General features: G+C 42.1%; 1 protein-coding gene across 1 annotated transcript; it reads right to left on the bottom strand.

The window, feature by feature from the left end:
• Positions 1–5,001: 5,001 nt before the first annotated feature.
• On the bottom strand, positions 5,002–12,125 carry CUNH6orf62 (chromosome unknown C6orf62 homolog). Its single transcript, XM_041408132.1, has 5 exons — positions 10,344–12,125; positions 8,340–8,516; positions 7,642–7,764; positions 6,797–6,931; positions 5,002–6,294 (listed from the first exon to the last, which is right to left on the bottom strand). Exons 1-5 carry the CDS (start codon positions 10,470–10,472, stop codon positions 6,169–6,171), a joined length of 690 nt encoding a protein of 229 aa, XP_041264066.1. The 5' UTR covers positions 10,473–12,125; the 3' UTR covers positions 5,002–6,168.
• Between the last annotated feature and the right edge of the window lie 7,941 nt (positions 12,126–20,066).

Raw genomic sequence — 20,066 nt, 5'->3', positions numbered from 1 at the left:
AGACTACTCAACACAGTACTTTAGTACTGCCTAATTAATAAGAGGGACATTGTTAATATGCAGGCCAGTTATTTCAGAAGCAGTTAATTAAATGGATTATTTTAAGACAACCTTGTCTGTAATCCCTCACCAGCAGCAGTATGTTGACCTCATAATTTATTTCACAACTGAACTCAGACGTAGAGATGATCTTAGAAGGAACTGACACCACTGAGCTCGCCTAGCTTTGAGAGTAAACTGTCAAGCATCAAACTTAATACTTGGAAGTGTTCTTTACTGATTTCACTCTAACCTACACGTGGGAAAATCTGTGTCTTACCTTAGCTGAATCTCAAAGTAATGGAAACAAATTACCGTAATAAGGACAAGTGGTACATGGCTCCACCTGGCATCAGAACAACCAGACCTCCTGTGGGGTTGACCTGGTTCCATCACTGCAGATTTAGGCATAATTCCCTTACAAGCAAGCAAGTAATGATCTCATGAGCTCATCTTGTGAGTGTTAGTAGTATACCAGATTACTTATCCAGTAACTGACAGACAACTGCAAGTTCCATATCTTAACAGCTAAAAATGAGACCAGCCCTCCCATATTGCAGTTTGTTGTATTTGGGTTGTTTTTTTTTGTTTTGTTTTAGTTTTTTGTTTTGTTTTGTTTTGTCTTTTTTTTTTAAATATACCAAACACCCAAATTATATTTATGTCTAGATGTCTGTTCTTACAGAGGCCACATAAGTGGCCACTTCATACCACATTTCAGTGGTATGAAGTGTTGAGGAACAGTTTGTCTCTCTCAGTGAAAGTAACTTCAGCTTCCCACTTGATGCAGTACCCTGTCCAGCCAAGTGTTTCATGCTGGTTTCACATTCCTGCTATTGCACAAACGCATTCAGACTAACACCCACGGGCTTGCACCATGTACAGCTGTGCTTTACAGATGCCTTGAGAAAATAAGGAATCAGAGCAGACTTGTTCCCACTGGCATTTGAAACCAGGGGTCCAGATGTTAATCAGGGCAGATACAGATCACAGATTAAGATGCAGTGAGAAGGGGTTTAGTCATTAAGGATTCCAGCTCTTGAGAAGATGTCAGTGATAAACTAGGGAGAAGGTAAGGAAGGGTGTCACTGCTGAAACAAGTATTGAACTATCGGAATTCCTTCTAAGTCTTTTAGGTCAAGCCACCCATCACAGGATTCTCATGGCTGAGCTGCTGGTTTGCAATTCTCAAATTCACAAACCACCACCTAACAGGGATGGGGCAGAGAGGGCAGGGATGTCAGGTGAATTAGGCTGTTAAGTAACTGTTCTGAACAGCAGTTCAAATCTCTTCAGCTTCGTTGACTGGCTCTGAGCCACTGCCACGGCATATGGAAGAATTTCCCACCGCATTATGTCATTCACAATTTTAGAATTTTCATCTGCAAAAAAAAACATTTAGGCAGAACCCCCCAAACCTCCCCTTACCTCATTGTCCCCAGGAATGAAAAAACCCACTTACATGCCTATTTTGCTACTTGAGTTCAGGGCCAACATGATGACAGTAATCACCTTCATGATTCTGCAATGCATTCACTGAACCACTGCTACCACCAGACCAGGATCCCAAGCTGCCATGGTTGTGGGACACAGCAGCATATACAGTTAAACAGCATATACAGTTCTCGCTTAAAAGAGAATAAATTACCTGCCAGCTTTCATCAAACAAGACACATTTGCTATCCTTCAGGAAAAACACCAAAAATAAATGAACTAAACAAAACAAAACAAAAAAACAAAAAAAAAAAACCCTATTTTTGTTTACTAAGACAGTACCTGGGGCTTGCAACTCTAGTAAAATTCTGGATCTTTGATTTCTTTTGCTTAAAAGCAATAGCTGCTTGAATAGATTTCTAGAGTCTGAACAGCAATTTTTTTAGTGGGTGCTCTAGCATACAGTAATTGTGCTTAAATTAAGGGACCTTTCCATATGTAAATCCTTTCCAAGCAGAAGTAGGCCACGGATATCTTCAGCCCTAAAAAGCATTTCAGTCACCCAAGCAGAAGAGAAATTACACTTAGCTTCAGTTAACCTGTGGAGCTGACACAGCCCTCCCTGTACAGCATCTGTGCTCCCAGTGAGCCTCGCGAGCTCCCTCCCAGCTGCAGTGCACACAGCAGAACGCAGCACCTACTGCTGCAGGCCTGAAGGGTTTCAATAATGCCTTGTCTCATTGCTTCACTCCAGAAAGCTGTTCCAGAATCTGCAGGCTTACCCTGCTTGTGAATTTACTGCCACTATAAACGTAAAATGAAAAATCTGAGATGATTTTCCAGGCTAATAAAAGTAAATAGCAATTAAGTAAACTCACATGGCATGTCTCTGCTTAGTGAATGTAAATGCACTCTACTCGTTCTTGACTTCAACTATCACGCTCAGTGGCAGTAACATTAATGCAACATTAAATGAAGCCTCCAACAGTCCATTAGACTAATCTCACTATTAAGAGGCAAAAAACCCTTCAGTGATTCTTCTCACTGTTCAATCCCCCAGATCCTCATTCAACACAAACTGGTGTTCAGTAACTGCACGTAACCTAAATGACTCAGCACACAGGTGCAAGAAAAAGCAGTGCTCTCCTGGCAGCTGAGCAGGGGTGGGAAGGGAAGGATGCCTGCAGAGCTCAGAAGCTGCAAGTATGTGCAAGGACCAAGCGTTTATGTCATTTGTGTGATGTTTTAAAGTAATCTCAAAACTAATCCCTTGCACCTTACGTGTCAAGGAAAAGATGTGGTCATTCCCAAGGACCACAGCCACTTACTGTAGTGCAGGCTGATCCCCAGGTTTGTATTTTCAAAGTACAATCAAATAGGTGTTTTGGAAATGTCAATTTTTTAATCTCTAGGTAATTTTACAAGTTCTAATTTTCATCTTTCCACCTGCTGTTTTTCTAACAGACTTAACGTTTTGCAATGAAAAAAATGAAATTGCAACAAGAGATCAGTACCTTTGATCTCTCAATGCTCAGAGATTAGTAACCAAACAACCAATTTTTTCCTTTAAGAGAAGCACTGACTAACCCCAGCATTTCTACTACCTGATGTAACACTCAACATAAATCTTTATGTTTATAAAAGTAACACTAAAGCTATAATAGAGCTTTTGAGAGTGAATTTGTACTTTGAGACAGACATGACAAAGGGCATCAACTGCCAACTAACTACAGGTCTATTGCATTTTGGCAATACTTGTACAGCAGTTCTGTCCATCTTACCGTATTTTGGTAACTCCTGCACAGCTGAAGAAGCTTGAGAAGTGAAGCTTCATAATCATGTACAGACTATAACATTTAAGAAGCTTATCATCATCCAGGAAGCACCTGACGCAAACTTCCCTTCACCAGCCAATTCACTGAGGTGCATTTAATATTTAATGGCCTTCTCTCTACTTAATTTATCCTTGTCCCCTTGGCACTTACCAAGGTCTCATGACAAATCCTTAAGCAGCAGCCCAGTTAAACTCCCATATTCAGGTGCAATATTGAGTGTAGTTCAATTCTTGGTATTAGACTGTCCAGGGGAGGCACACAAGCAGTTGACAGTAGGCAGTAACTAAAATTCTTGTGAGAGAACCTTTCTGTATTTACAAGCAGCTCCAAAAATGAGATGCACACCATCACAAACTGTGCTTTGGAAAATTAATTTTGTGAGATAAAACATTTTGAAAAAAGACTACCAAAAAGCCATTAAGCTTATATAAAGAGGGCCTGAAACCAAAAGCTAGATGTTGTTAACTTCTTCCATTCACTTCTGAAGGGCATTTTGCTAAAGTAACTTAATGGAAGAATATTTTGAGATTGAACTGCAAGTTCCATTGAGAAAGAGTGGAACAAGAATTAAATCTCTTCCCTCAAAAGCTGTCCTGTTTAAGGGGAGAGAAACTCTTCAAAGATGCAAAATGATACAAAAACAAACACATATTCCCCAACATTCTCATGCTCTGAAACCTGTTGGTCCCTTATCTTTTTTCCCCACTACTTAGACAATGCAGATGGTTCTGAACTTACTCTGATAGCACAGCAAAAGCATAAGGTTTGCTAGCTGGGTAGTATAGACCACATTTAAAATTTGTTTTCCAATTTTTTGTTTCCTTTAATCCTGTGCTCTCCCAAGGAAGCATGGTATGGTTTGTCACGAGGAACAAATGAGCAGCCTGTCTTATGCACCCTGTACAGAACTAAAAAAGGAATTAAACGGAACCGGTTGTTTCCTGTATGATTGCTGACACCTGGAAAGCACTGTACACAGCCACTCAGACCAACATCTTGAAGCTTCTTCTGAGAGAAATCAGATTAAAGAACACCAAAATACCTAATGCAAGAACTGTCATTTGTTTGCTAACCAAGGTAACTACGACCCTATTCTCACTGTGGTGTGACGATGTCCAAAATTACAAATTAAGAACAAACAATGGCACTTAGGAAGCAAATTCTAAAATCCAGAAACTTAAATGTTCCAGACCCTATGAAACTTAGCTCAAGCTTCTTGGGGACATTTTGCATTATGTCTTACAGATCATTCAAAGAAGAGGCACTTAAAGCTGAGAAATTTTCAGTGCTATCAGCAGGTATGGTGGTTACTACACATTTTAGAAAGTCTTAGCATTCTGAAGAGCAGCACTTTCAAGGTATTTCTTTGTAACTTAAGGCAACTATGAAAGTGAAGTTGGAGCTTTCAGGTGGAGTTTTTGTAGGGTGTTTCATATTAACCTGTAGGAATTTATAACTTTGGAAGTAAAAATACTTATGTACCAATACAATAAGATACTAGTAATGCCATTATTTCTGACCAGTACTTTTCAAAACATATGGCTCACATTTGCAAGAACACCTTTGCCACTGATCTTTGCTAATCTTAACATTTTACAGTCTGTACATTTTCAGTGTTTGTAGTGGGTGACACTCTTAAGATGCAAGATGCTACTAAGATTCAGTTAATAGGATTTCCATAAATAAAACCAGCCATCTTTCACCTAATTTATTTAATTTTCAATTTTTCCAATTCCAAACAAAAGCTAAATACAAGTTTTAAACAGGTAAGCACTAGTTTTATCCAAAGGGAGTAGGCTTATGCAGTTTTACTCCTGTAAAGTACTCAACCCTTAAGCAGAGCCTTCTTTGTCAACAAAACTATACAGTAGTCTTCCTTTTATCATTGCACAATCTTAAAATGTTCTGTCAGAACCAACTTTTGACACTCCAAACACTATTTTACATTGGTTTATAATGTCTATTCCAAAAGAAAGAAAAAAAACAACCTCAATGGGTTTTCTGTAAGAAATGTTTTAGAAACCAGTATTTCCTGCACAGTTCACCTGCAAGTTTACAAGTCTCAACTCTCAAAAACAAAAAAAAAATCCTCTACCAACATTGTTTCTGCAGCTATTATTTTACCTTTTTTTGAGCTGCTTTAGCAACTTCAGACTCCAGGTCTGCCTCATCTGTATAAATGCATCCTACTCAAAAGAATACCTTCATACAGTTATACAGCAACTTGGGGAAAGAGATCCAAATCAAAAGTGCCAGTAAACTTAAGACATGGCCCAGCAAAATAAAAGAGGCAAAAATATGCCTATACATTAAATGAGATGCATTTTTTCTTTTTAAGAAAGATTTCTTTCCCACACTTCCTATTGTAATAGCCACTTTTTCGTTCATTAGAATGAATGATAGTGCTCGTCTATACAATCATGAACAGCAAAGCTATAAGGCTTTTATACCCGTTACATTCACTTCTCACCCTCAAAATACTGATGGTTAACATTAGAGATGTTAGGGGGCATGACCAGCACAAATGGGAACACCACCACAAATGATCACCTTGTGCTTTCGGATACATTTGTTTCAATGTACAGTCCCTTCACTTCACATTTCAGTAAGATGCTGATGCAGTGCAGAAGTGTGCAGAGCATCCTCTCTTTCACAAGGTCCATGCAGAAAACATCTAAAAAAAAATTGCAAAGTTCTGAGATACAAATGATTAAAAAAATCCAGGATGATCAAGTTTCACAATGTATAGTGTTCTGAACATGAGTCCTTTTTCTTCTAAATTCTGAAAGAATGAAGTGGTGAGGAAAGTGAAAATCCACTGCTGCATTCTGTGATCTTCCCCATTTTGCTGGCCAGTACCTTACTCTGGCATGTACGGACGGAGGTGATCCTCTATGGTACCAACCGTCCAGTGAGTGAGCTGCTCCTGTGGCAGGTACAGGCAGATGCTGCATAACTTGAAGATTGTAGCTTTGTTTTTTGGAGTCTAAAGGCAAAGAAAACCCAAAGAAAATGTATTAAGCCTAGAAGTTTCTCAGGACTAATAGGTAAACCTCAAAGACATTTAAAATTCACTATTTCACACACATAAACAGCCAAAGTTTAAAATTAGTCTGCAAACTCTAATGCATAAAATGTTTTCACTATTTTGTTCATTCTTCACTTGAATTATTTCTGTATTGTCACCCAAACAAAAACAATGCTTTAATTTTTCTTAACCACTGTTAGGCCTATTTCAGAACTTCTTTAATTTTTTAATACAAGAACATAAATTCTATGTGAACACATATGTGGCCCATAGTTAGTTTTTGCACGTATGAGTCCTATTTATAGTGTAAGTTTCCCCTGCAACTGCCAAAATGCAATCATGAATGCATGATCAGTTTTTCTACTTGAGTACCTTGCAGCACAATCACTGACGTTCCTGAGAAGAAAAAGCTTTTTGTAGTTAAAATACACCTGTTAAAACAAGGACAAAAGAAGCTTACCTGCAAGTGCTGTCTGTCAATGAAGAGAAACACTGACTGGTTAGGGTTGTTGACAACAATTCCAGTCTTGTCCTTTCGGCTCAGAACATGCAGAAACTGTTTTTCATAGTCACCATGATGAAATTCAAACTTGGCCTACATGGTGTGAGGGAGGGAAATAAAATATTTTTCAAGATAAAGCTCACGTGTAACCCATTAAGTTCCTTCAATGTGGGGCTTTGCAACCACTTTTGTTCTTCCCTTTTCTGATGTATTCTGAAAAGCAGAAACTGGGGACCGTGGCAGTGTCTTGACACAATTTAAAGAATCCCCTAATTTCATTCTGCCAACACTGACATCAGCCATTGCAATGACATTAACAACTCAAAGGTACAACTTTACCTGCAGCATATATAAAACCCAATTTACCTTCCTATGGCAGAAGATGCCTGTACAACAATTTATAATGCAAAGGTTCCATCCATCTCTCTCTTCCATCTAATCAAATAGAGCAGTTTGGAATACTGACAGAAGCTTAATAACGCCATCACATTTAGACAAGATTCAATTGTACTAAGAGGCACATCTAAGCCACTCCTACAAATACAAACACACTGTATGCATTTATACATAGTGTCATTTGCAAAGGCCCTTTGGAAACTTACATTTTGGAAGGGCTAATACAACAGTGCATAAAGATAGGAGGAGGCAGAATTGGGCATTCAGAACACTGACTGCTTTATAAATAAAACCAGCGTATGGTTTTACATCCAGAGAACTCGCATACCTTATCAACTTATCGGTTAAAGAGAACACTCCCTCCAGGAACAAGTTAGTTACTGAAGTCAAAACCCAAAACCAAATACCTGAACAGGCCTAAAGGGTTCGTCAGATCCCTTCCACCGAGAGAACAGGAGACAGACTATCTTCTCAATATCATTACGAGGCCATAGGATGAAGTCCATCTCCTGGGTACAGCCGATCACATCCTGTGAGCAATAAAGGTCTGTACTTACATCCCCTCCAGTGGTCAAAGACACAGAGAAGCAACTTATCTATACAGGCACATACTTGAGAGGTGATACTTACACAACATTTGTTTGATTTTCCATTTGTATTACTCATACCACAGCTGAAGTCTTCCTTGCTTGCCACTGAATTTTAGTATCATTACCCACTTAATATAAACTACAACTTTAAGAAAACATTAGCCAAAACTGTCATCCAATACTCATTAAGCAACATCACTTAGATGTAAAGCAGGAGTTGTTACAAGAATTACTAACACATGCATTCTAAAGGACAAAGATGGCAAGAAAATACAATTCCCAAGGCACATCTCTGAATGAGACAAATTAAAAGTAAAATGTCAGAAATACATATTTCAACAGTTTCAGAACTATTATTACCCCACTGCTACTCTTCAAACTAGACCACAAACACAGGCCTGCAGAGCCCTCAGGCAGCAAAGGACAAAAAAAATGCAAGATTAGACTTAAGATTCACAAGGAAAAGCACAAGTGTTGAAAAAGTACAATTCAGCAAGCATAAAAAGGAGCCTTACCCTGCGCATGGACTGGTAGCGGGGTGCATGGAGCTGTACTACATCCTTCTGCAGAAGCTCTAAGGAACTTTCCAAAGAATAGCTGGAATCCCGCACACCTTTCAGGATGTTTTCTTCATAGTTATTGGTCATGACTGGTATCACTTCAGACACTTCAAAAAGTGCTGACTTTTTCTTCTAAAAAAAAGCACAGATTACATTAAGATTACGATCCATTTTAGGAAACAATAGACAACAGTTTATTTCAGGATTTGTGATTTTCTGTATAAAGTACACATCACACAGGTTAGGACTTCAACACAAACCATGCTAAAATTTACATGCAAAAGTTTATCAATTAAACAGAATCAGACCGACAACTTGTATAAAATTTGAACAGATTTTTGTAATCTCCAAAAATGCAGATTTACATATCAATCTTGAAAACACGAAGATTCTATCTAAACATTAACAGAAATGCTCCTTCTTCAAGTAGAGTATATGACTCTGGGATGATCAAGAACTTCTGCAAGCTTCTCTCTGCAAATATCAATCAAGTACATCTTTTTTCTCCTTTTCAATTTTTTACAGTTGGCCTTTTATGAAAAGTGAAATCTTTCAATGCCAATTTGGTGACAGCAGGTGATTGAGATCCCAGCTGAAGTTAGCTAAAATCTTCTCAAAGGAGAACTATTTTCATTTGCTATACAACTTTTATACTCACTACAACTATTTTAGCATCTCTCAAGCAAGGCCAAAACATTATGAGAATGTAAAATCACTGAAGCTCTATGTCTGTTTCTAACAGCTTTCTTACAGTGCACTGGAAGTCTTGCCCTACTTTAACAGACAAATTTGTGTCTCACCAAATAATGCTCCACTTCCCTACCCCCCCATCAGACCACAGCTAACAGGCAACTACTTGCTGACCAGGCTGACTTGAGCTAAACTCCTACTTTAAGCAAAACGGCATGGGATGGACATCTTCAGTTCACTGTGATGTAAGCAAATACGATTTAAAACAGGCATTTGCCATGAATTTCTACAAAGCAACCAAAAAGCAGTACCAGTGTCCAACTAAAAGTTAAGCTGTGTCATCTAAGAAAATCTAATTGTTGCTACTGCTTAAACATTCATTTTTATGTTACCGTTACACAGTACCCAGAAATTACACCCCAATAAAATCCATCTATGCTTGCACTAGAACTGACAAGAGCAAACTGAACTCAGAAATTTTAAAGAAGCTTTTCAAGGAAAAGTCTTCATTAAAAACACCTAATTATTACAGCAAATGCAAAATCTATATACATATGAGGAGATTTAAACAATTTCAGAACTCATCTACATGCATTATGTACTGTTGCCATTTGCTTCTATCTTCACTTCCTCATCATGTGTTCAGCACATTCACTTCCTCTAAGTACCTACTTTCATTAACGTTCTGTGGATAAAAACTCTCCCACAACTGCGGGTCTATAGCTGGCTTTAGAAAGACCCAGCTCCCCACCCAGTTATGAGGAACTCAGCAGCAGAGAAGGCAGCCAAGCAAATGAAGATTTTCTCTTTGCCTTCCCCACTCCCTCTCAAAATGACAGCAGCAGTTCCACATGTGCCTGCGCGCTTGGGCCATTTCCACATCACATCTTGCGACTCCTCCCTTCTGCTTTCACCAGATAACCACACTCGGCAATCGCCCCAGCCAGATTGCCTTCACAGCCCAAGCGCTCGCAGCCAGCAATTGTGCAGGTCAGACCCCAATTAGGTGCAGTATCTACCCAATATAGAAGTTACTAAGTAACCATTTAATGAGGCACTGGAACCCTCTGCCTTACGAAACTACAAAACACAAAGAGCCAAAATTACAAACATGAACTAAGTGAGTATTATAGCAATTAGCAATTAAAAAAAAAATTAGAAGTCAAGGGACTCTGTTAAGGATAAAATATTTTATGCAATCAGGCAGCAAGGCTTTGCACAGAACACTTAAAACGCAACAAACACAGACACACTTTAAGACCAAGTTACCTTGTCTTTGAACACAAAGGCAATGTACATCTTGAAGTCAAACTGGTCAGCTAAAGATTCTTTTTTCTTTCTAAGCTGAGCACGAAGTCTGTTCAGAGCTTGTTTCTTCCGGGAGTTTGGGTCCCCCATTTTGTAATACAGGTGGTACTAAAGCCTTTGGAAACTGTCGCTAAACTATGGGCACCTTTTCGTAAAGACTTAAGTACAACAGAAACAAGTCGTTTGATTCCTGCTAATACAACTGAATAGATCAAACGCTAATGTAACCCAAAACCGCACCTCAGGCAGTATTTTACGAGAATGTCATACTGGAGGGGTCAAGAAACAAAGAAAGTAGTTGTCCAGCCATGGCTGGACAAGAGGTTTTACAATAAATCAAGAAAAAAAAAACCGCAAAGAATTTCGAAGAGAAAAATTTGAACAGTTTAGCTGCAGGAATAAGTGGGAAAGAATGAAGGGGGGAAAAAAGGAAAGCAAACCCCAAACAAATCTTATCGCAATTTATGTGTACAATAAAAAGCAACTGGCACAAGCCCAATCCATGGGGGGGTACTTTTGCTCTGCTTACAAAAAAAAAACCCGAAGCTGAAATTACAAACTGCGTTCTACCCCAGCCAGATTCATGACTCTACTGATTATTATTCTCAGCCTTCCACTATTGCTATGTTGCCTGTCTTCTTCTTTAAAATTATTACACTTGGTGGAGAGCAGAGAAAAGGGTGCAAAGGAGGAGTGCACAACCCGGGAAGTATGACATTTCTCTGCCGCCAACAACAAAATCAACTACAGACAACACAGCGCTGGTTTGCAGGGGAGCAAAGAGAAAAGACAGCGGAGTCATTTCTAACTTCATCCTGCTCATCACTACCCTGAGGCTACAGCTGCCGAAGAGGAGAGGGATCATGATGGCCATTGACAAGGGGCGGACAGGGATTCTAAAGGACCGTATTATCTCACCGAGAGACTTAAACCTGAATCGGTGCCCCAAACCCGGGCTTGCTCCCTACCAGTGGGAGAGCCCTACATCCCCCGACACCTCATACACTCCCTGGGCTGCTGATGCCCCGGGGATCCTTCCCTGTCTCTCTCTGCTGCTGCGAGCACGGTCAGCCGAGGCTGTGCATGGCCGGCGCTCTCGGATTTCCCTTCGCCTTCGCTGTGCGCGCAGGGCGGCCGCGCCCGGGGCAGCGGGACAGCCACAGCAGCACCGCCTCGCTCCCCTCTCACTTCATGGCCACGACTCGGAAAACATGGAGTGCGTTTTACTCCTGCTTTTCGGTGACAGATTTTTTTTTTTTTTGCGAGGTTTTTGGTTTTTTTTTCTAATTGCAACCTAGGTTGCAATTTTAAACCTCTAAATCACCCTCCCCCGAAAAAAAGCAAACCCCCAATTATCAGGTTATTTTCTTCCTCTCTCCAGACATTTTTCCCCCTCCCCAGGTGTTTGATTAGTCGGGGTTAAGAAGTTTTTAGGTCAGCAAATTAGTCGGACCAGGTTAAGAAGAGGAGGGAGGAAAAAAGTACTTCTCCCCTTCTCTCCCTGGAGAGAAAGGAACAAAAAACCAAAGGAAAACAAAACCAAACCAAACCAAAAAAAAAAAAAAAAAAAAAGGAACCCCTCCCAAAACTTCCCCCCGAGTTAAGCAAGAGACTGAGAGGCTCCGACGAGAGCCCGGGACCGTGGCCCGCTCGCTACCCGCAGCCGGCGGGCGCAGGAGGAGCAGTGGAGGAGGAGGTGGCGGCGGTGCTGGCAGCACGGAGAGGAGCCATGTCAAGATAAAGCCACGAAGCCGCGGAGCCCCCCCATCCCTGCCGCAGGGGACACGGTGACCGGGCCGCCCGCTCTGCCGCTGCTCGGCCCCGACCTGGTCCCCATAGTCTAGCTCAGCGCCCCGGGGCCGGGGAGTGGGCAAATGGTGGCGGAGAGAGAAGGAGGAAGAGGCGACGGCGGCGGAAGGAGGAGGAGGAGGACGCTGTCCCTGCGCTAGCGGCTCCTACGGATGAGGGCGGCGGGCATAGAGAGATCCCGGAGCGGCGTCGGAACAGGACCGGGACGGCCGGGAAGAATGATGAAAGGGCTGAGGAGAGCCTCTTTTCGCCCAGGCGGTCCCGGGACGTCCTCGAGGGCGACGGCAGGAGCGGGCAGGAGAGAGCAGGAACGCCTGTGCCTCAGCACGGAGCGAGCGTGGAGTGCAGCTGCGCAGCCACCACGGACCCCTCAAAATGGCAGCGCCTGAGTCACACAGGCACCGCCCTACCCGCACCGCCGGCGCGTACCAAGCGCTCGTGCCTCTGGGGGGGCGAGGCACTGCTGGGGTCGAGGCAGAAGAGCTCAACCTCGGTAACCACCGTGGACACGCCTTGTCGGGAATGGCAGAAAGCAAAGTACAACAGCGGCTTGGAGCGCCTCTGAGCTCTCGCCGCGCCAGGAATCCGCACCGCCCTGCACTTTCTTCCCCTCCACCCCCCGCGGTCACGCTTCGTGTAACCGCCCGCTCGCCCCGCGTGGTGCCCGCGAGACAAGGACCCGGATGGAGCTGCTCAACGCTGCTCTCGGGGGGGGGGGGGGGGGGGGGGGGATGGGGGAAGGGGGGGGCGGGGAGGGCAAGAGGCAAACGGGAGGGAAGAGCCATGCCCCACCCCTCCCCGCCCGCCCCAGGTGGTATCTGCCTGGGGCAGCTCCTCGCCGTCCCACCCGACGAGCGTCTGATCACCAAATTCCATCACCTTGCGGGAATACTTAAACTTGTTCCAGCCTTAAGCGTGGTGATGTTATAGGCACACAAGTCCTGTAGTGGCATATTTTCTGTAATTTGGTCCGTCGCGGTTTGTATTCAGCCCGACCCACGTACGCGAAGTAAAACTGTAAATAAAACAACAATTAAAGTCCAACATGTGTTCAGAGCTGACATGGCGAAGGGCGTGTCTGCAGCACTGATCTCGCCACAGCAGCCAATGTGACAGTCCGTGTTCCTCTGTGGCGGCCGCAGCACTTCCCGAGGAGGCTGGCTAACTTTGATAAATAAGTAATTGCTGTTCCAGAGACACGAACCTAATCCTTGGAGAGAAGTAAGCAGTTTTATTTCTGCAGTACAAGGACAGGCTAATGCCCTTCTTCCCTTCCCGTTCTCTCAAAGGAAGGAGGAACAGCATGGAAGCAATGGATGCGATGTGAGGACACAGCCTGCTGTTGAGCGTTCTCCCTGTGGGAAGGCCCAGGGCGAGTTGGAGGAATTGCCATCCCAGCACCGGGCCCGGTCGTTTGCTGGCCCATCCCTGGGTGCCAGGCAAACCTCCTGGCTGTCCGACATGCCCTGGGCCGGCAGCGCAGGTTCTTGCGGGGGAGCCGAGAGCTGGTGACTGGCTGGTTTGTGCCACAGCACGGCACGGGCTGCCGGGGTGGGTGAGGCAGCTCTCCCACCTTTCCCTGGAAGCTAGTGCCTGTGACTCCATGGAACAGCGGCGATATTACAGAGATTACTGGCAGAAGACAAGTGCGGGCACCGTCTCTCACTTGATCGTGTTTCAAAGGCCATGCAGCATGCCAATGGCACTCTCCAGTAATTCCACCATTTCAGTGTTTGGTCCCCCAGTCTCTTAATTGTCCTTGCCGATCCCCCTTGTCATCTCCTGGCCCTCAAATCAGTTATTTTCCTTTAGCACACATTTCCTCTACATACTTTCCCTTGGACAAGTCTCTCCTGGCTGTCTTAGAGGCAGGAGCTGTGTTTAGCACTTGGACTTCGTTAATCTTCCCCGAGTGTTAGTCAGACACTCTGATGTGAACAGTCCTCTTGCCTTCCCTGGCACTGACCAGAACATTCTTCTGTTGTTTGAACAAGAACAGAGCAGAAACATAATTTTTACCTACTTAGAGATTGCTGTTCAGCCCTAATGGGCAATGCCGATTGAAAATAACCCTTTATTTGGTGGTAAAAAGCAAGGCAGGTAAATAGGATTACATTAGCTCTGCACTTCTGTGGCTTTTTCAGCCTGACAGAGTTTTTTTAACTGTAACATCAGTCTGTCCTTAAGGAGAGCTGCGTTTAGATAACTGCTCTTCCAGCCAGTTTGGTCCAGTTTTGTTTTCCACGCTGCCCTGTGCGACATTTTGTGCTGCAGTCTTGCGCCTGCTGCTATTTTAAGCCATGACTCACGCTTGGCCTGTGACCCTCTTTGTGCCAGCACAGCGAGAGCTCGGCACCGCCTGACCAGGGGATCGCTCTGGCACAGAGGGCCCGCGGGGGAACTGGCGCCTTGCCCACCTGCGGAGGGGAAAGGAAGGCGTTTGCTTCCAGCCCAGGGACTCCAGCTGCCCTTTTGAGTGTAGGGATGCAGTCACAAGGGATCGGGCAGCTGCCCAGCCCCAGGCTGAGGAATGCGCCCAAAAAATTTTGTCAAATGTAGTGCTGGTGTAAGAGCGCTTTTTCTTCTGGAGGGCTTTATAGCAGAGCTATGAGGAGAGGAATATATATACTTAGATGAAATATACATATATAGATGTGTGTGTCTGTGTGTAAAGGAAAAGGGAGATCAAGTACAAAGTATTACATGTTAAGCAGCCACCACCTGTCTTCTGCAAACTCAGGCTGCTCAAAGCCTTTCAGAAAGGGATGGGGAGCTGGAATCACTCCAGGTTCCTTCTGTAAAGACTGGTGCTCCTTATACAGATAACTTCCTTTCTTTAGCAAGCTCAGAATTTTTTTTTTTCCCCCAGTAAAGGTACCCTGACATTTACACAAATGAGTAAACTAACCAACCCAAGTATGTTTATGATACATTTACATGCAGAAATTTTGCACTATTAAATTCATGAGTAGTGGCTGAGTCTTGCCCTACTTTTGAAGTTGTGCTTCTGTTTCTCCATCGCCATGAGTAGTGGCTGAGTCTTGCCCTACTTTTGTATAGTTGTGCTTCTGTTTCTCCATCATGCACAATGATGAAGCTTGTAGGGTAGAAAAATCTCATCATCTTAGTTAAAACATATGTCAAAAAGTAACATCTCTTAATGAAGGGAGAGTTAAGACTTAGCAAAATAAATATATTTGTATACCATTGATGCATAATTCTCTTGACTACATAATTGCATATTATTGTTATGCTTCATACTGGTTATGCAATGTTGCATCATTTATAAGAGAAGCTTGTGGCCCTGGAAGCTGGGTGTGTATTTTGCAATTATAACACTCGATCCAATGACAGACTGCCTCTCTTCAAATCTAATTTAAAACAATGTAGGGCTTATCACTGAGGGGAAAGGAATGTGCATGTTATACAAAACAAACCTGACAAGTAGGTTGTGGCATTATGTGCAATAATAGTTCTCTTTTTTTAGGCTTAAATCCCATTAACACAGCAAAAATAATGTTTCTTGTGCATGATAAATCCAGGCTGAGTAAAACAGCCAGCAGAGTGGGTCAGCCTCTGCTTGGTTAGCACAGCACAGACAAATCAGCTGGTGTCCTTGGGGCTTTCCCCCAGAGTGAGGAGGACTGTGTACAACTCCAGGTAGCAGCAGTCCTGTACCCTTGGAGGAGTCAGGTGCACACAGAGCCAGCCCACTGAGCACTGGGGTCGCAGCATCCTGCAGAAATACAGAATCCACAGCATGGGAAATGGCCCGTGTGAAGGTAGTCATGTACTCTACCTGTTGCAAAAATATGTTCTTTGGAAGAGAAAGTGAGTAATGGAATTTTGAGAAGCAAAAGCTTAAAATATCTGGTGGAAAAAAGTTTGAAAGTTTAAAATATCTGGTTGCTGGCTATGCTTCTCTGAAAAACTGGTATTTTCTAGTCACCATGTTATCATATCCTCACTGTTTTCAGTGAAACCAAGCACTCCTTTGCATAATAACTTGTGGTTTTTTTATGTAAATTAAAAAAACATTGATAACTTTATAGATACACCTTGTCATTTTGGGTTTCTTTTTCCTAAAATTTCTGTAATTTCAGAGTCTAATTCCTGTTTTCACAATTACATGTTTACTCATAAGCATGTGGGCAAGATTGTACTTTAATGCCCCTGTTCTTTATTTCCTGCTTAATGATTAGTTACTAAAAAATTAATAATTTCCTGTTAATAATTAGTTTTTAATAAATTGTCACAAACTGTTATGTATGTTATAGACATATTTAGGAAGAGATGAGATGGATTCTGTTATCTTTCTTCTGTACATTCCACACATACTGTACTGTATGTTAGAAGTAGAATCAGCCCTGAAGCTACTTCCTTCAAAAACAGAACTATGATTAATTCAGTGCCAAATATTTATGCATCAGACAAAAATAAATTAGTATTCTTTGTAAATTCAAACAAGACAAATTAGGTGGTAATTAAAACTCTTCCATATACTTCAGGACGTACTGATTCACTCTTTCCTGCATTCAGAGAAAACATTAGTTTCTAAGGCATAAGAGGAATGCTTTTGTGCAAAGAAATGTCAGTGTTTAATGTGTACAACATTCCTTATATTGTGTTCTGGACTCATTTAGAATCACAGAATCATAGAATGACTTGGGTTGTCCACCACTGTCCACTTCTTGTCATGGTGGACAGCAGTGGACAGAAGAAAATTAACTCTACCCCTGCCAAAACCAGCACACCACTGCATAGCTTACAGTAGCATACAATATTAAGCTTCATTTGGCACTTCCTTATGTCCCACCTTCTAGTTTCAGGGTGCTGTAGTCATAAAATGGGACAAAAGTTCTTGGGCATGTGAGGTCTTCATTCTAAATAATGTAGGTTTTGTGTTTGATCAGCGGATGCTTGCAAGAATAAGGGTAAACTTTGAAAAAAATTGTATTTGTTCAGTCTGTAAATAATATTCTAAATACTTGCAGTCAACAGCAGCTTTAGCTTATTATTAATTTGTAGCCTTTATAGAGCATGTTCAATTTTTTAATCTTAAAGCACTTTTATAAATGATTTTTTTTTAAGCTGTGGGTTAGGACCTAACAGTGTCTTAAAGGATGTCTTAGTGACTCACACAGTACTTAACTAGGGAAAAAAATAACCAGGTGAGATGCAGATTTTTCTTGTATCTTTTTACCTCTGAGGCACTCAGGATCACGGTTCACAGGACAATCTTTTGTTCCAATAAATGAAATTTGTGTGCCCTCTGGAGAGATCTAATTATTAACCGTGGCCATCACCGAAACCCAGTCTGCCTTATGAATTATACCTGGATTGTGCTGTGTACAAAATCCACGAGTTTCATTAGCATGCAGCCTTCCACGCTGATTAACCCAGGGAAAAGACAAACCGTGAATTTCTTGCGGGTAACACACGAAGGGAGGGAGGCGGAGGGAGGGGGGAAGCGTGATGCCACGCTGCCACCTACTGTCACCCGGCGGACTGCGGGGAGCCCTTTCATCCCTGAAATAAACATTGGACAGGAGGGCCAAGAGATCATCAGCGAGGGACCCCTAGAGCCACAGGTCTTAGCTGGTTCAGGGATTCCAAAGGCGGCCTCGGGGCTTCCTTCCCCGGCCCTTTACAGGCTGCGGCCCAGGGCAGGAGCGCGGTGAGACATTCCCGTGTCAGCGGCTCAGCGCCGCAGTGGCTCCCCGGCCCTCTCCCAGGGTGTTCCTCTGCATCCCAAACACTTACAGCCAGCGCTTACAGTAAGCACTAACAAATAGGAGCTCTTTTATGATCTTTGTGTAATACCGTAGTACACAAAATTTTTAAAAATCACAGTGTGGTTTACCTGTACTGAATGTGGCAGGTAGGAATAAAGAGTCCTTAAGCAGCGCAGAGCTAGATCATTATCTGCGGAGTACAGAAAGGGCCTTGACAAAAGGCACGGTGTGACTGTCGAGTACAAATTCGTCCTTGCCCGCACTCGATTCAGAGAGCCAAGTCCAGACTCTCCCTCTGCAATGCTTAGGAAGTTTCCACACACTGGCAATACATGTAAGCAATACAGGACTCCCAAGCTGCTGGAGGGCACCTATTCCCATGTTCTCAGGCACATGGAGTCCTCCAAGGAGCTTTCTTTTCACTTGTCATTTGCTGTAAAAACTGATAACATTTATCAACAGCAATGGAATACAAAAGCTCTAAAAAGTACACATTCTCTGCTGCCATGAATAATCTAACAAATTGGCTGAGCTCTATGGGAAACCTCGGCGTGTTTGCTTAGGCTCACTTGAAGTGCAAATAGTCACAAGTATTCGTGGCAGAGGGTTTTATTTTTTATGAAACATTTTTATGAAATGCATTATATTGCACTCAGTCTGAAGAAAAATGTATTCTGCTAGCATTGGGTTGACAGATTTTTGCATATACCCTAATCCCTGTTTAAATTAAAACTTTGGAACTTTGGGTACAAAAAGGGAATTATTACAGTAAAATAAGCTGGATTTTTTTTTTTTTTTTCCTTTGGGTGACGTTTTTATATCATTTTACTGGTTTCCCACATTTAAGGCTATGAATAAGTTTCTAATAAAAAACTCTCAGTGTTGTTTCTGAGATGGTGATGGGGTTCTTTACAAATCTTTTGAACTGAAGAGACTGAACTCTGGGGCGTGGTGGTTCGTAAGAGGACACGTTCTTCAGCTCGATAAATTGAAGGAGTGGCAGCTTTGTAATAGATCTCCAGATTGTATGCCTGGAACAAATTAAAGAAGCAAGCAACAAATTAAAAGAAAAGGCAAACATGACTGTCACATCAGAACCATCTCCCATTACCTCGGACCTTTCCAATTACCAATATCTCCAAAAGCAGTTATTTTATTTCTGAACTGTAAATCCAGCAAAAAATATTTTATTAATTAAATCTGAATTTTGAAAAGGTAATGTCTGAGAAAGTTTCATTTGAAAACATAGTATTGACAAGATGTACAATTTATATATATTGCAGCCATAAAATGCACACAGTGCCTCTTAAGTATGATTTACAATAGAAATGTATGCATGCCTCTCATTTAAATGTTTGTATAGTTTTTTACTGGATTTTAAAATTTCTGTATAAGAAAACATAAAATGTAAAAATAGGAATGTTTTTATGTTGTGCTCATATAGGCACTACCTTTATCGAGATTTTTCTGAAAGGACATTCAATGCTGGTAGGATTTGTGTGCATATGTAACCAGTTACGCATATCTGGTGGTGTTTTGAAACCTGGAAATTTCAAATTTTCTTCCAGCATCAACAAGAATTAAACTAACCTAAGAGCATGAACTTTTTTTTTAGTACTGTAACAGAACAGTGTTAATTTAGAAGATGTTTCTGCATGTGTTATTTTCATTTGCTGTATAGAAGACAAAGCTTACTGAGGTGACAGCTTGCTTATGATACTGTAGTATTCAAGATAACAAGAAGGGACCTGACTGAAAAACTACAGGACATTATGGAACTGAGTGATGGGCAAATAGAGCAATGAAATTCAATGCAGATAAACATCAAAGAATATGCATAAGAAAAAATATGTTAACTTCACACATTGAATGACAAACTTTGAACTGGCCATCACTCAAGAATAAGATCTCAGAGTTGTGGCAGATTTTTCCACAGAAATGCCAGCCCAGTGTTCAGCAATGGCAATCAATTGCCAGACAGTTCACAAAAGAGCAGGAAGATGGAAAAGCTTTCATGTCAGGGATAGCTACATAGTCCTGGGAAAGACAACTGGAGAGCATTCTGTGTAACAGTGGCCTAGATGAGGGCAGGTTGTTTGTTGTTCCTTCCAGTACAGGGACTCGGGACATCAAGTGACAA

The sequence above is a fragment of the Onychostruthus taczanowskii genome, unplaced genomic scaffold (assembly GCF_017590055.1).
Source record: "Onychostruthus taczanowskii isolate IOZ18803 unplaced genomic scaffold, ASM1759005v1 scaffold29, whole genome shotgun sequence".
Lineage (NCBI taxonomy): Eukaryota > Metazoa > Chordata > Aves > Passeriformes > Passeridae > Onychostruthus > Onychostruthus taczanowskii.
The sequence above is the reverse complement of the archived record's forward strand: the minus strand, read 5'-3'. Positions and strand labels throughout refer to the sequence as shown.